The sequence below is a fragment of the Halichondria panicea genome, chromosome 3 (assembly GCF_963675165.1).
Source record: "Halichondria panicea chromosome 3, odHalPani1.1, whole genome shotgun sequence".
NCBI classification, from domain to species: Eukaryota; Metazoa; Porifera; class Demospongiae; order Suberitida; family Halichondriidae; genus Halichondria; species Halichondria panicea.
Window position 1 is genome coordinate 2,888,154 of NC_087379.1, and position 13,623 is coordinate 2,901,776.

A 13,623-nucleotide genomic window follows, 5' to 3' on the forward strand; every position below is an offset into this window, starting at 1 on the left:
CATTGGAATGTTAGTCCTTGGCTTAATTGAGATGACCTTTGTACTCACAGATGCACATGGCTAGGCAAGATCATGTCAATGCAATGTCGACCAGTGCTAGCCAAATTCCAAGCTCTAGCAGACACCAAGTAGTGTCCCCTCTAACTGGAAAGGTGATTCCTCTGCCACAACATGAGATACTGGGAGCGACCAGAAGTGTGTCAAATTTTGAGAAGCTGAACAGAGTTGGTGAAGGGACTTACGGCATTGTGTATCGAGCCAGAGACGTGAAGACCAAGGAGGTAGTGGCACTGAAGAAGATAAGAATGGAAAAAGAAAAAGAAGGTTAATAGAACGGTTTGGCTTGATTGATGGTCATGTATAAAACGAAACCGTAGACTACCTATACCGTACCGTGTACCGGTATTGCATCAACTCTTATGATAATGCACCGTACCCATAGAGGCTTGTAAAGGTGGTGCTGTCACATGATAATTGTTCCCCCATGTTTTGCCCCCAACCGTCCGTGGTAGTATACAGATAGTCCCCCTGCCACAAATAGTCCTCCTTGCGGACAATCCGTGGCACTGCGCGGTCCTCCGATACCCCAAACCGTCTGTAGTGCTGTAGGTGGTCCTCCTAGGACTGTTAAGAGTAGCATAATAACTAGGGATACACTGGAGGGCAGTGCAACCTCGCTATGCGTATTCAGCACATTCAATAATGTTGGGGGTGTCAGACGTACATGTAGCTGGGCGGAGCCCAGCCCACTGTCAATACACCTGTGTTAATATAGAATAATTATATAGTAAACCTATGCAATAAAAGGTTGACAAAGTGATGCTATAATAATTTAGTAATTATCCCTCGGTGCTTATGCGCAAGCGAGGTATACGGTAGTAACGTTTTCTTTGGATTTTAATTCGTGGATTTGCAAAATAATGCTTCGTTCTCTACTTTTGCTTACTTGGAATGCCATTGCAGCCTTTTCAGAAGAGTGCGTAGCAAATTTAGTAGTTAGGTCTGCACTAGAACGCTAGCTATTGGTAGCTGAGAGAGCTGCAATGCTCTTCTGATGCAGCCATTCATTTTAGACTTGGACTTTTGGCATAGATCGTTTTTAACAACAATAATGGTCGATCATTACCCACTCGTTGAGTTTCTCTGCATGCAGCAAAATTTATAAAAATATTCATCATGTTTGCTATAATAGCTAGTAGCTTTGCTTTGACACCTCCACCAAGGCATCAGCACCACGGTGCTTTCATTAGTTCTCAGCTTCTGGCGCACGATGGACAACACCATGGGAGATCCTCTTTCTGCATCGATTTTTTTGGAAACTATGACACAATCAATGTGAAACCACTCTTCTTTGCGTACCCAACATTCCACACATTGATGTATGCCTTCTCCACCAGTACTGTTTCAACTTCTTGCACTTGCGCTGCTATTCACTACCGCACTTGCTATAACGCTATCTTCAATCTCGGTTAGTACTGGGTAGGTCCGTTTGTATTATGGGGAGCTGTACAGTTTGGGGAGTATGTACAGTTGAGCCTTGATTATCCAAACATCCGAACGGGGAGCAATTTTTAATTTTTTACTGGGCTCCACCCAGCTACATGTACCTCTGCCACACCCCAAAATTATTGAATGTGATGAATACGCGTAACGAGGTTGCACTCCAGTGTATCTCTAGTTATTATGCATGCAGTTCTTGCTGCTCTTGACAGTCCTAGGGGGATCACCTACAGCACAACAGACAGTCTGGGGTCCCGCGCAGTGCCACGGATTGTCCGCAGGGGGACTATCTGTACTACCACAGACAGTAAGGGGGCAAAACATTCAATTATTATGTGACAGTACCACCATAATTATTAAAAATTAATTTTTAATTTTCAAGAGTATAATATAAAGAGAGGGACCATCTACGGCGTCACAGTAGTACTTTGATAGTTGCATGATATACCAGACAGAACCACAAACAATGATAAATGTACCGTGCAAGTCACCATAATTATCTGTTAGTTGTTTCTAGGTGCATTGTGTTTCAGCATTCCCCTTTCCTCCTCCAGGACTCCCGATATGCAGTGTGCGTGAGATAGGCATTCTGTTGAGTCTGAGACACAAGAACATTGTGGAGCTGAGAGAAGTGGTTGTGGGGAGGGACTTGGAGAACATGTTCCTCGTGATGAGATATTGCGAGCAAGACCTGGCCACTCTCATTGACAACATGAGTACCCCTTTCACAGAAGCTCAGGTAAGCTCGGTTTCATGGGTGAAGCTTATAAATGACTTGTACTGTGTTAGGTAGGGCTTGTAAAAATGGCTTGTAAATAGCTTGTACAGTAGAACCTCGATTATCCGGCCCTCCATTATCCGGAACCTCGATTATCCGGCTTGGCAGTTTTCTTGTTATCAGATCAGAAAATGGGCGTGTCCCTCAAACGCGCATGCACGTTGCAGCTGTTACCATGGAGACATGCCTGCTTATCTTCTGCGCATGCGCAGACAACCATGTGGCCCTGCTGTTTATCAATAAAGTGGGTGGATCAAGGCGTGGTTTATCTATTCGATTATCCGGCATATTCACTTATCCGGCCTGCTTCTGGAACCAAAGTGTCCGGATAATCGAGGTTGTACTGTAGTAGTTCAGCTTAGCTTGTAAATGGCTTGTAGTAGCTCAGCTTGGCTTGCAAATGGCAAAGTCTGTTTTCTACTTGTAGAAAGCTTGTAAATGGCTTCAGCTTTGTGCAGCAAGCTGTTGTATAGAGCTGTTACCGTATATCTTCTAATTTATCGGACAGCAAAAAATAATTATTTTGGAAATTGTCCGGGTATAATTGGAACAGATTTTTATAGAACATGCGAAGTGTCCAGAATAATTAGAACAAGCAAGCAGCTTGCATGCGAGCTAGCTAAGTTTAATAGAACAGGGTACGACTGAATAGTTGCACTAGCTATCTAAAACTAGCTAATCAAAGCTATCTAACTGCAGTACTGTAAGTCTTACTTGCCGTCTATGAATGATAACTCAACTTTTCAAGGTATTGTCCGGATATTTAGAACGAATGTAATATTAAAGTACTGGAGTGTCCGTTGTATTAGAACAACGAAAATTGCCCAAAAGAGTGTCTGGGGTAATTAGAAGTGTCCGATAAATTAGAAGATATACGGTAATAGATGTTTAGTTCCTGTACAGTACACAATGACATGTATGGTCTTGAATCCAACTATTAACACGTATTCTATATCTCTCCAGGTTAAGTGCTTACTGTTGCAACTCCTAGATGGTATGGCCTACCTACACAGCAACTACATCATTCACAGAGACCTCAAAGTATCCAACCTCCTATTGACCGACAAAGGCTGCCTCAAGATCGCTGATTTTGGACTGGCCAGAACTATAGGCACTCCACCCAAACCACTTACCCCTCGAGTTGTGACACTGTGGTATCGAGGACCGGAGCTGTTGTTTGGTTGCAGAGTGTACTCAATGGCACTGGACATGTGGGCAGTGGGGTGCATCTTTTGTGAACTGCTTAGCAACAAGCCTCTGTTTCCGGGAAAATCAGATACAAATCAGATTGAACAAATTACGAAGCTACTTGGAACTCCTAATGACACGATCTGGCCCGGCTATTCATCCATGCCTATACTCAAGAGCATTTCGCTGAAGAACCAACCGTACAATAACTTGAAACTGAAGTACCATTGGCTGTCTGACGCTGGAGGCAAACTAATCAATGATTTTTTGACTTACAACCCAGACGAGAGAATAACTGCCATTAAGGCCAGAAAGAATGTCTATTTCCGTGAGAAACCACTTCCGATCGAACCTGAATTGATGCCTACTTATCCACACCTGAGAAACACTAAGCCACAAGTGCAAAGAAAAGTACCATGGGAAGATGAAGATTCTGGACATGTATCTAAGAAACCTAGAACATTACATCAGTGAGAATCTGAACCTTAATTGTTGTAATTGTTAATTAATCTGAAAGAGATTGGTTATTATATGAATCCACTTACAATAATGCATGGGAGTGTTCCAATGGATGCAGAACAGGAATGAAGGAAACTATTGCATAATTATGATATTAAAAGACACCAACTCAAGGGAAAAGTGCCATGCATGAGTCTTGGTGCAGTACTGTTGATGGTGATAGCTACTGGCCGGAGCAATGGTCCTGGACAGCAAAGTATGAGCACTATTATAATAGCATTGTGCTTTTATAGTGTCTTTCTAATCTATGCCATCGCAAATCGTAAACGCCTGATTAGGCCACTCCAAATGATTTCCCGTCCTTTGCCTGCATCCTGTTAAAGTGACCGTAATTGAGTCTAAAAATTGACGTTACTTTCAAACACGTGCATGATCCTGTTGAATTGTTGCGGTTGTTGGTGAAATTCATCGATTGATAGTTATAGGCCGAGTCCAAGGTATACCTACGCTATTTCAGAGACCAGAAGGCCTGAGGCTCTATGAATAGAGACCATGCATTGGACAAGGCCTATAACTGATTTCAAATAAGAGGAGGGAATTAAACATCCATGCATGGTAAATAAAAAAACTTAATTCCTCGAGTTATGGGTAGTTTTGCAATTCAAACTCGTGCGTAGCAAAATCTGTTAGATATTCTACTTATAATAATTATAATTTATAGTAGTTCACTTTTCACTAGAGCGCTAGCTATTTCTGAGTCCATGGTGGCTGCAATTATAAGAGTCAGGAAAGAGCTGCAAAGCGCATTAGAGAGCATGCAAACATGAAGTTTGAACTTTAAGCATCCTTTTAACAACACATACAGTGTCATGCATGATCAATCATTTCCCACTTTTTGCATCGTTCCTGCCAGCCAGACTTGTTATTCCTGCATGCAAATAATAGCATTTACAGTTGGCTTCTTCCACCGAGGCATTATGCAGCACCTGCGGTGCTTTCATTTATTTTGTGATCATTGAAAAATTGTCCAGTGTCATCGCAGTATATGCATGAATTCATTTTGGAGGGAAACATCCATGGTAAATAGTACCATGATTAGCAGTTCGGGATCATCACTTTCTTGGTGAGGAGACCCGAGGAAAATTACCCTCCCCATATCACATTATATAATATAAGCGGATGGAGTCCCATTGATGTTAGACAACCTATAATGAAAGGAATAAAACAGGATGTATATAAAATACAGCATGAATGAGGTAAAATAAGTGTGTGGATATAATTAATGGATTGTCATACCACAACAGCTGATTTCTGATTCTGAGGGAACCGTATTACTATAGATGCCTTGTGATCTCAGGGCCTCCCATGCATGCATCAGTATCTTATTAGGAGGCAAAAACAGGAGGCATTCTTGTAAAAATTGGACTTCTCTTACCACCATCTAAATGACTGCAGTAGCAACGTCACAATAATTATAGCTCATGGCCACTTATGACATGGGCGTGGCTGAGACATACTGTATTTTAATACATCTACTGGTATACGCTAGTCTCGCGAGCAGACGTTTGGAGGGAGGGAACCCCAACGTCTGCTCGCGAGACTACCGGTACGCGGTATAGTGAGTCGATTTAAATAAATAGTGCATGACAAGTTGTCATAATTTTATTACAAGGGAACTGTCTGTCAGCATTGTATTATTTGTAATATACTGTATACTGTAGATCTATAGCATACCTGATAATGGAAAAGGAGGTTTGTACTATAGTGCGCATGCGCAACTGTGTAATGCAGGCAAAACATAAACATGGCTGTCATTTTATCACTGTCTCACCAATTCAACATCCCTGTCTTCTCTTCATGAATTTCTACGCTTCTTAACGTTCCACTTACGCATTTCATTATTAAAACGTAAAATTTATACTACTGTACTGAGAATCTGACTAGAAAACATTTGCTATGGGGAAATACCAAAAAGCGTGGAAACAAGAAATTCCGGCGAGAGCATAACTCCAATCTGTTACAACATCATGAACATGTACAGCTCACATTAATTAATTAGGGGAGATGTCTATACTGTGTAGCTTCTGTCACCACATCATCACATCCATATCACCATAATTATATGTATGTATTGTCCCAAAACTCAAACACCAACATTGTCCCCCAAAATGCATGTACTGTAATAAATTGAACATCACCAGCAATGTGCTAGGGACTGGCGGCGAAAACCATCATTTTGCATGGAAAAACTACCAGCAAAAAATGTATTTGTGTAACAGATTGCAGCTATGCTCTCACCAGATTTCTTGTTTCCACACTTATTGGTGTTTCCCCTGGCCAATCATAGCAACTTTTTACATTGCAAATGTTTTTCTAGCTGGTGTACATGAGTGTATGCATTCATGAATATAAACAATGTACTGCATGACTTGTATAATTTATTATGATTCACTTGCCGACAGTTACATGGTAACAGGCAAATAATGTGTTGATCACTCATTCATAATAATAATATCTCTTGATTCCCCCACCTTCTGCTGGGACAGTGTCCCCCACCACCTCCCGGTCCTTGTTGTTCCAGCTCAGACTCACCAACATCAACAACTGTCTGGACTGGGTCGTGAGTACATAATTATGACATTGTGTCCTCTAGTTAACCAGTGTCTTCGTTTCAGGAACAACCAGACAGGATAGCTGCTGTCACTGAAGCACTGGTGTCTGAGATCCAGGGCCATTGTCAATGCTCGTTTCCTCGTAGTGATATCCAAGAGCCATCCTTTCAATACTTCCCAGAGTCAAACCAAGCTGTAACCTTCCGTGCTATCACTACCTCTACCTTCATTGATGGTATATCAGGCTGGATTACTGAGGATGATTTATTGAGAGTGCAGATGGTTATCATAATTATACGAGTGGACAAGTCTTGTCAGGTGGAGATATCGAGTCTTACGGACATAAAGTGTAATGTTCCTGAGAGCGGTAACTCGGTCGCTGTGGTCGGAGGAGTGCATGGTGGGGGTGGTCATTGTCCTTATCATTGCTGTTACTACTTTTATAGTGATTGCTGCATGTTCTGGTGCTCAAGAGCAGGAGAGATAACGAGACCCTCCAACATAATTATATAAATTGTCAGTTATACATAATTATAGTTTATTGTAATTGTCTGCTACAAGTACAGTAAAGACTGTATACCACTCAGAGGCCAAAAAATTATATAGCTTAACTACCGTATAGCGGGAAATTTTCGGGAGGTGCAAAATTTCGGGTTTTTCGAGGGTAGAGCAGTTAACGCAATACCAAGAAACCACACCGACTAATAGTTTTGCATGTGAAATACCGGTGCGTGGGAGTTTTTATCCCATGCAGTTTATTTTGCAGTGGCTGGGTGCATTGCTTACAGCACGACGACCCATGGCCGCCCTCCCCCCCCCCCCCACCACCACTCTACCACTACCATGCAGTGAACACCCTGCATGGAGACCACCCTCTGTATGATGACTGAACAGACTTTGTATAACTATTATATCTCCTCCAACATGATTGTAGAATAGTACACTGCTTATTCAAACTTTAATTCAGCATTTGCACACTGTAAAAAAATGATGTTTGGGTTTTCACACAGAGTGCGTGACTATTGTGGCAAATGTGCGTTTTTTCCCCGCAATAGTCACGCACTTGCTGCGTTGCGTGAAAACCACACATTGATTAGTGTAGTAATTTACATTATATAACCTCTCATTTTGTATTTTGCGTTGATCACTATCAACGCAAAATACAAAATGAGAGGTTATAATGTGGGTTATTACTTTGAATCCTCGATAGAAATGACTTGCTTTGTGTGTTTAACTTAGTCTCTTTTAATAAATAAAACTGCATGTGATTCTACTCCTCTATAGAAATGACTTGCTTTGTGTTAGTCTCTTAAAGCAATAACTGCATGTGATTCTGCTCCTATACTCCTCCTGAAATGAATTCTCTGAACTTTTCTTGTTCAAATTGTCTCATGATTTCATTCAGTGCATATACCTGCATGTGTATAGAAATTTAAGGAACATAGTCAAATGATAACGAATTGCATGCCCATGTATTGTTCAGCGGTGATTACCAGTGACTGTACTTCCTCTACTAAATATTATTACCTCTGCTCGTTGCTTTGCCTTTAGTTTGGCTACTTCTTCATTGCGTTTTCTCTTTTCCTTCATTTGACTCTCCTTGTTAGCAGCTGACTCTTGTTGACCTCGTAGAGCACCTGTTGATAAAATATAGAATCATGGTACTACTATAACCCTGGCTATCTGTAAAGTAGTAATAATAAGCAATTGCAACTTACAGAGATCTTGCAGTTGACTTCTTAGCTGCCTCTGACTCTGTGTATGATTATAATAGAGCATCATCATGCATGCATGCATGCAGTAATAATTGTGCTTACTTTGTTATCACACAGTGACTGGATGTAGTTGTGACAGCGAGCAAAGTTGGAATCTGGTGAGGAGGGTGGTACGTTAGGAATACCACTGTCTTTTGGAGTGATAGAGTGTCTTTCTGAGAAATAAACGGTCTTGCAGGGGGACTGCACTAATGAAGCAGGTGAACGAGGAATCTCAGGGAAATTTGATGATGGTTTTCCTGACTCTGAAAGTCTTTTTGATAAATCTTTTACGGGTGACTTACAGGGACTACTATGTTCAGATGTGGTCAGTGATGATTTGTCAGTATTGCTAAGTGATGGTCTAATGGCGGGTGTGCCTTCAGGGGGTACTTTTTTAGGGGAAGGTGTGTTGTAATTACAAGACTTAATTGAGCTGTCCTTGGAGACAGTTTTTCGCTGCTTTGGTCTCCGCCTCAATCTCACTTTAGCTTGATTGACTACATGCTCAGCAAGTTCTTGACATCCTACATACAGGTAAAAAGGGCAAGTCATTTACTTATTTCACATGTAAAATGTACTCTCATTGATCTACTATTTAATAGCTACGTGTGTGTGTGTCGTCTGGGGTACATTTTATATACCCATTTCTTCCATTTTGTTGCTTGTGGGTCGATCTGAACAACTTGTGGTAGTGTTGTCACTCATTTTGTATCTAAGCTTCATACGAGCATTGCTACATTTTGATACTGTCACTTCATTGTTTCTTTTATCAGCATAGACACAGTCAGTTTGATCATAATCATTGATTAGTTTGACAGGAGAACACTTCTTGATGTCAATTCGCTCAGTCTTGAGCACAAAATTGTCACTGCTCCTAGTTTGAGAGGCCAAGTAACTGTGAAACCTTTTGTTCAGGAGTGTGAACAAGACCTCTTGGCTGTTGCTCAGTGGTTTCTTCCTCGATTGAGCAACCAGAACGGGAGCCTTGCTTACAATCATCATGGGAGAAGGTTTCACCTCTAGCTCGAGTGAAGGACCCATGGCATTAGCCATTGATCGACCTTACCCTTAGCGTCAAGTTTTCTCACAGGCGAGAGCAGCTCCTCCCCCTAATGTGTCCATTCCGTTCAGCAAACTCACCCCGATTCCAGAACCACATTAGCTTGTATTTGACCTTTTAACCTCTGACTTTACAAATCAACCTGTATTTCAACCACGTGGCCGGCCAAAAAGATGAGACCTCTCACTGAAGATGAGATGAAATCTGTTTTTGAGAAGCTTTCTAAATAGTAAGTGAGCTCATAACCATGGGCTATAAGCTATTTCTCAGTTTGGCAAGCTGCTTTCAGGAGATTGATCATAACTTCACCACTAAAATTAATGTCTAAAACTAGGATATGTACGTATACATGTACTGTACAGATGAAGATGAATGTCGTGAAGGTATATGCATTCCTCACAGTATAGGGGAGAATGTGAGGCTACTGGTGGACAGACCTGATGGAAACTATTGCTTCCGACTGCATAAGGACAGAGTGTACTATGTCAGGTATGCAGAAGTGATGCACTGTTGACAAAATAGAGGGCAAGTGGTGCAGTGGTGCAAGTGGTGTAGTGGTTCCTTCCCACGTAATAGCTTTGTTCTTTTCTTTTATTCTTTGAAGCTCTAGCTTCTTACGATAGTTTAATACGGTGGAAGATTAGTAGAAGTTTTCAGGTTCACTATTATGTGCATCAAAAGCATTGCACGATACTTATTAGGTGCACACACACACACACACACACACAACAGTGAATCTATTATGAGAAAAGCTACAAATGTTGCCAGGAAGAATCTCATAAGCCTAGGCACATGCATCGGAAAATACACCAAGAGTGGCAAATTCCACCTCCAAATCACAGCACTGGATCTACTGGCCCCTTACGCGAAGGTGAGCTTAGCGAGTGTTGCAATCTAGGTGGGTACCATTTGCACAGCGTGGATTCTAATCATTATGGGCCCAATATCACCTTCGTTCCTCATACCTTGATGATGCTGATATAGCAGTCAGTGTATATAACTATACGCCACTGGTCTGTTCCGTTCCTGTGATGGTGCAAACAATATAAAAACTTCGAGCTTTGAAGTCGATGACTTTGTTTTAGTTGACTTTCATCTTTTGAGCGGCAGTGTAAGAAGTTGGAGTATTCCAGGAGCTGGAACTGTAACACTAGCTGAGAGTTCCCCCGTGGATTCCAGAGAACCTGTTGTATACAGCTTATATGCTTGTAAAATCAGGTGTATAATTATGGCTTAATAGTTTGTTCATTCAGCGGAGACTCTATTATGGTGTTACGGTAATTAACGTGTACGTTGAAGCCAATGAGAGTTCATTTTCCTAGAAATTCTGTACATATGGTATGTAAAATGTTGGCTTGGATTTTAATTGTGTCAGTGTATTATTACAATGTTTACGAGAGATTGCATTCTAGACAGCGTCTACAATTTCCTATCCGTTATTTTTGTGTCTTGTAAAAATTGTAAAGCATCTGTGGTTGTGGTTTTGAGTATCTGGCATGTCAGATGTTCATATTGAAACAAGAATACCGTATCACTCAGTTGCAGTAACGAATTCAACAATTTCCTGGTATTAACCATGAATTGCCACGGTTATATAAGTTATGTTCATTACTGCATGTAAGTTTATAGTCAAAACAATGGTACTATTTTGAGTTGACCAGGAGGCCTCATGGAAAACAACTTAATTTAATGTTCTAACCGATTGCTTCCTAGTGCATACTATGTTATGCACAATAATTATTTTAAAGCCAATACTCTCTACCTATCATTACCCCCCCCCCCCCCCCACACACACACACACACTTACACAGTACAAAGTGTGGCTGAAGCACGGCTCTGAGCAGTCCTTTCTCTATGGCAACCACATACTTAAGTCTGGACTGGGCCGGATCACTGAGAACACAGCCCAGTATCAGGGGGTGATCATGTGCTCCATGAACGACACTCCTCTGGTGAGCAGCTGTGTGTGTGCGTGGGTTGTGTCTGTGTATGTAAGTATTAGGGGGTGATCATGTGCTCCATGAACGACACTCTTCTGGTGAGCAGCTGTGTCATCTGATAGTATGCAAGTGTTAAAAGGTGCATAGGGTCTGCCAATTTACAGTTGGGAAGGGACTTTCTTTGAATTGTGTTTGTGTGTAAAAGATTGTCATCTGGTGAGGGGATTCTTGTATTTAATGTTGGCAGGGAAATACGATAAAGTGATTGTCTGTTAATTGCCTGATGCTTAGTGATGCACGCACCCTTAATCAGTGGTAAACTTATATTAATCTGTTTTCCTTAACACTTATTTTGCAAGCGTAACAGTTGTACAGCGTTTCCTTAGTTACGAAACAACCAGTTGTGGTGCCATTGTTTGCACATTCGAAGTGTTCCGGACAAGTGGTATCATCATAATTGATGACTGCTCTGTAAGTTTGTCGCCTGTGTGTGCTCATGAGATCATTCATCTTTCCCCGGAATCTCTAATTTTTGTTGTTCCCATTCCACCTTCCGTGGGCGTGGAAACTGCAATACTAGGGAGTTATAAACCGCTAGTTCCATTTAGCAAATTAGGACCTACTCTCCTGAGTGTAAAATATAAAGGTAATCCCTTACCTACACCACAAGTCACACAATCCCACGGTGGCCAGACCTCATTATTATGACAGTGTCTTCTCCACCATGCACCAAGTTGGTTGGCATTTATAATTATCACCATTATATCAGTCTCTGTCTGTCTGTGCTGGGATTAGGGACTCGGGTTATGATACCTCCTACCATCCTACTCTTTCTTATGTACTATATCACTATTGCTGTTCCAGTAAAGTCACTGTAGCTGTCTTCCATTGTAGACATGATACGGTGTAGTTGGTACAATATTCCCGTAGCAGTCTACTCGACCCAGGATGTTATGGGAAGTTTGATCAAAGCTATTGTTTCTGTAGTGTGTTTCCTCACGAGTCACATTATACAGTATTCAGTCTACTTAACCCTGGATGTTCTGGGAAGTTTGATCAAAGGTATTGTTTCTGTAGTGTGTTTCCTCACGAGTCACATTATACAATATTCAGTAGAATCATCACTTGTGAGCCATGAGTAACAATTAATGTATACTAGTTGTCAGCAGATACATAGCTGTACTTCAATCGGTACAAATGCTGATAAATTCGCTTGAATAACCAACGTTGCACAACATTGCCTTCAAGCCATGGTTCCTGTTCCTTGGTGCGTATAGTTGTTACTTCCAAAACCTGTATTCAATTTTCACTTGGATTTGTGATGCGTGAAAATACATGTACTGCTAATTAACCTGTTGAAAATGTCACAACAGCACTAATCAAAGTTGTACTGTTAGAGTAATAACTGGTCATGTGCACGATTGCAATAACATTTGTTAACTCATAGCAGTACCAGTGTGAGACGTCTGTTTAGTGTCAAGTTTCAATTGACATTCAGTACGTTTAAACAAGTGATTCTGGTTATTGGGAAGTATTGAGTTACCCTTCAGGAAGTCTTAGAGTATACTTCACTGGAAATATTTCGCAGCTGAAACAATGAAACTCTTGTTCTCGTTACACTGCAACACCGTCTGAATGGCACTTGTGGTTTTTTAGTTCCCCTTCATTATTTATTAATCACACCACTGTTCACTTGGTATTCTCAATACCACCTGGTGTTACATATAAGTATAGGTATACGAAGGTTATTCCTACCAAGTATATTCACACAAGTGGGAGTTGACGGGCAATCACATCTGACCTGTGTTTATTGTTGTAACAGTAGGCTTGAGGCTCTGTTTTTACACTCCTCTGGGTGCAGTGTGTTTAGTGGTCAGCAGGGTACAATAGCCTTTGTTTTTCACTCGCTCCCCAAATAGATCGACACTCAAATTCATAAATTCTGTGTGTTGTTGCTGTTTGTGCACGGTAATTTATGAGCCCTTGGTACTATAGGAGAATGCAGTTTTGCAAAAGAGTACTTGTTATGTTTGCCCATGGCTTCCATTGACTGATGTTTACGTGTGCACATCAGGGAAGTCATTCTTTTTCCTCTATTTCTGTAGGGGTTTGGAGTGGTTGCCAAGTCGACGGCTGACTGCAGACGTGCTGACCCTGGCACAATAGTAGCGTTCCATCAAACTGATATAGGAGAGTATTTGAGATCAGAGGACACTTTAACCTGACACTGTGCGTTGTTCAGTTATTGTCTTCTTGTTTTGAGTGTCTCCTTTTATACGGAAGAGCTTGTACAATAAAAGTGTACATTTCTGTTGTGATTTTCGTCTCA

General features: G+C 41.3%; 3 protein-coding genes across 3 annotated transcripts; 2 read left to right on the plus strand and 1 right to left on the minus strand.

Annotated features, from left to right (window-relative positions):
• The first annotated feature begins 27 nt into the window (after window positions 1–27).
• Window positions 28–4,002, plus strand: LOC135333004 (cyclin-dependent kinase 10-like). The gene is made up of 3 exons (XM_064527946.1): window positions 28–324; window positions 2,055–2,239; window positions 3,242–4,002. The coding sequence occupies exons 1-3, from the start codon at window positions 51–53 to the stop codon at window positions 3,938–3,940; spliced, it is 1,158 nt and encodes a 385-aa protein (XP_064384016.1). The 5' UTR covers window positions 28–50; the 3' UTR covers window positions 3,941–4,002.
• Window positions 4,003–7,701: 3,699 nt separating this feature from the next.
• On the minus strand, window positions 7,702–9,418 carry LOC135333600 (uncharacterized). Its single transcript, XM_064528586.1, has 5 exons — window positions 8,936–9,418; window positions 8,355–8,818; window positions 8,256–8,292; window positions 8,065–8,174; window positions 7,702–7,951 (listed from the first exon to the last, which is right to left on the minus strand). Exons 1-5 carry the CDS (start codon window positions 9,345–9,347, stop codon window positions 7,877–7,879), a joined length of 1,098 nt encoding a protein of 365 aa, XP_064384656.1. The 5' UTR covers window positions 9,348–9,418; the 3' UTR covers window positions 7,702–7,876.
• A 50-nt stretch (window positions 9,419–9,468) lies between these two features.
• LOC135333601 (60S ribosome subunit biogenesis protein NIP7 homolog) lies at window positions 9,469–13,612 on the plus strand. The gene is made up of 5 exons (XM_064528587.1): window positions 9,469–9,583; window positions 9,757–9,843; window positions 10,087–10,225; window positions 11,166–11,306; window positions 13,400–13,612. The coding sequence occupies exons 1-5, from the start codon at window positions 9,528–9,530 to the stop codon at window positions 13,517–13,519; spliced, it is 543 nt and encodes a 180-aa protein (XP_064384657.1). The 5' UTR covers window positions 9,469–9,527; the 3' UTR covers window positions 13,520–13,612.
• Window positions 13,613–13,623: the final 11 nt, after the last annotated feature.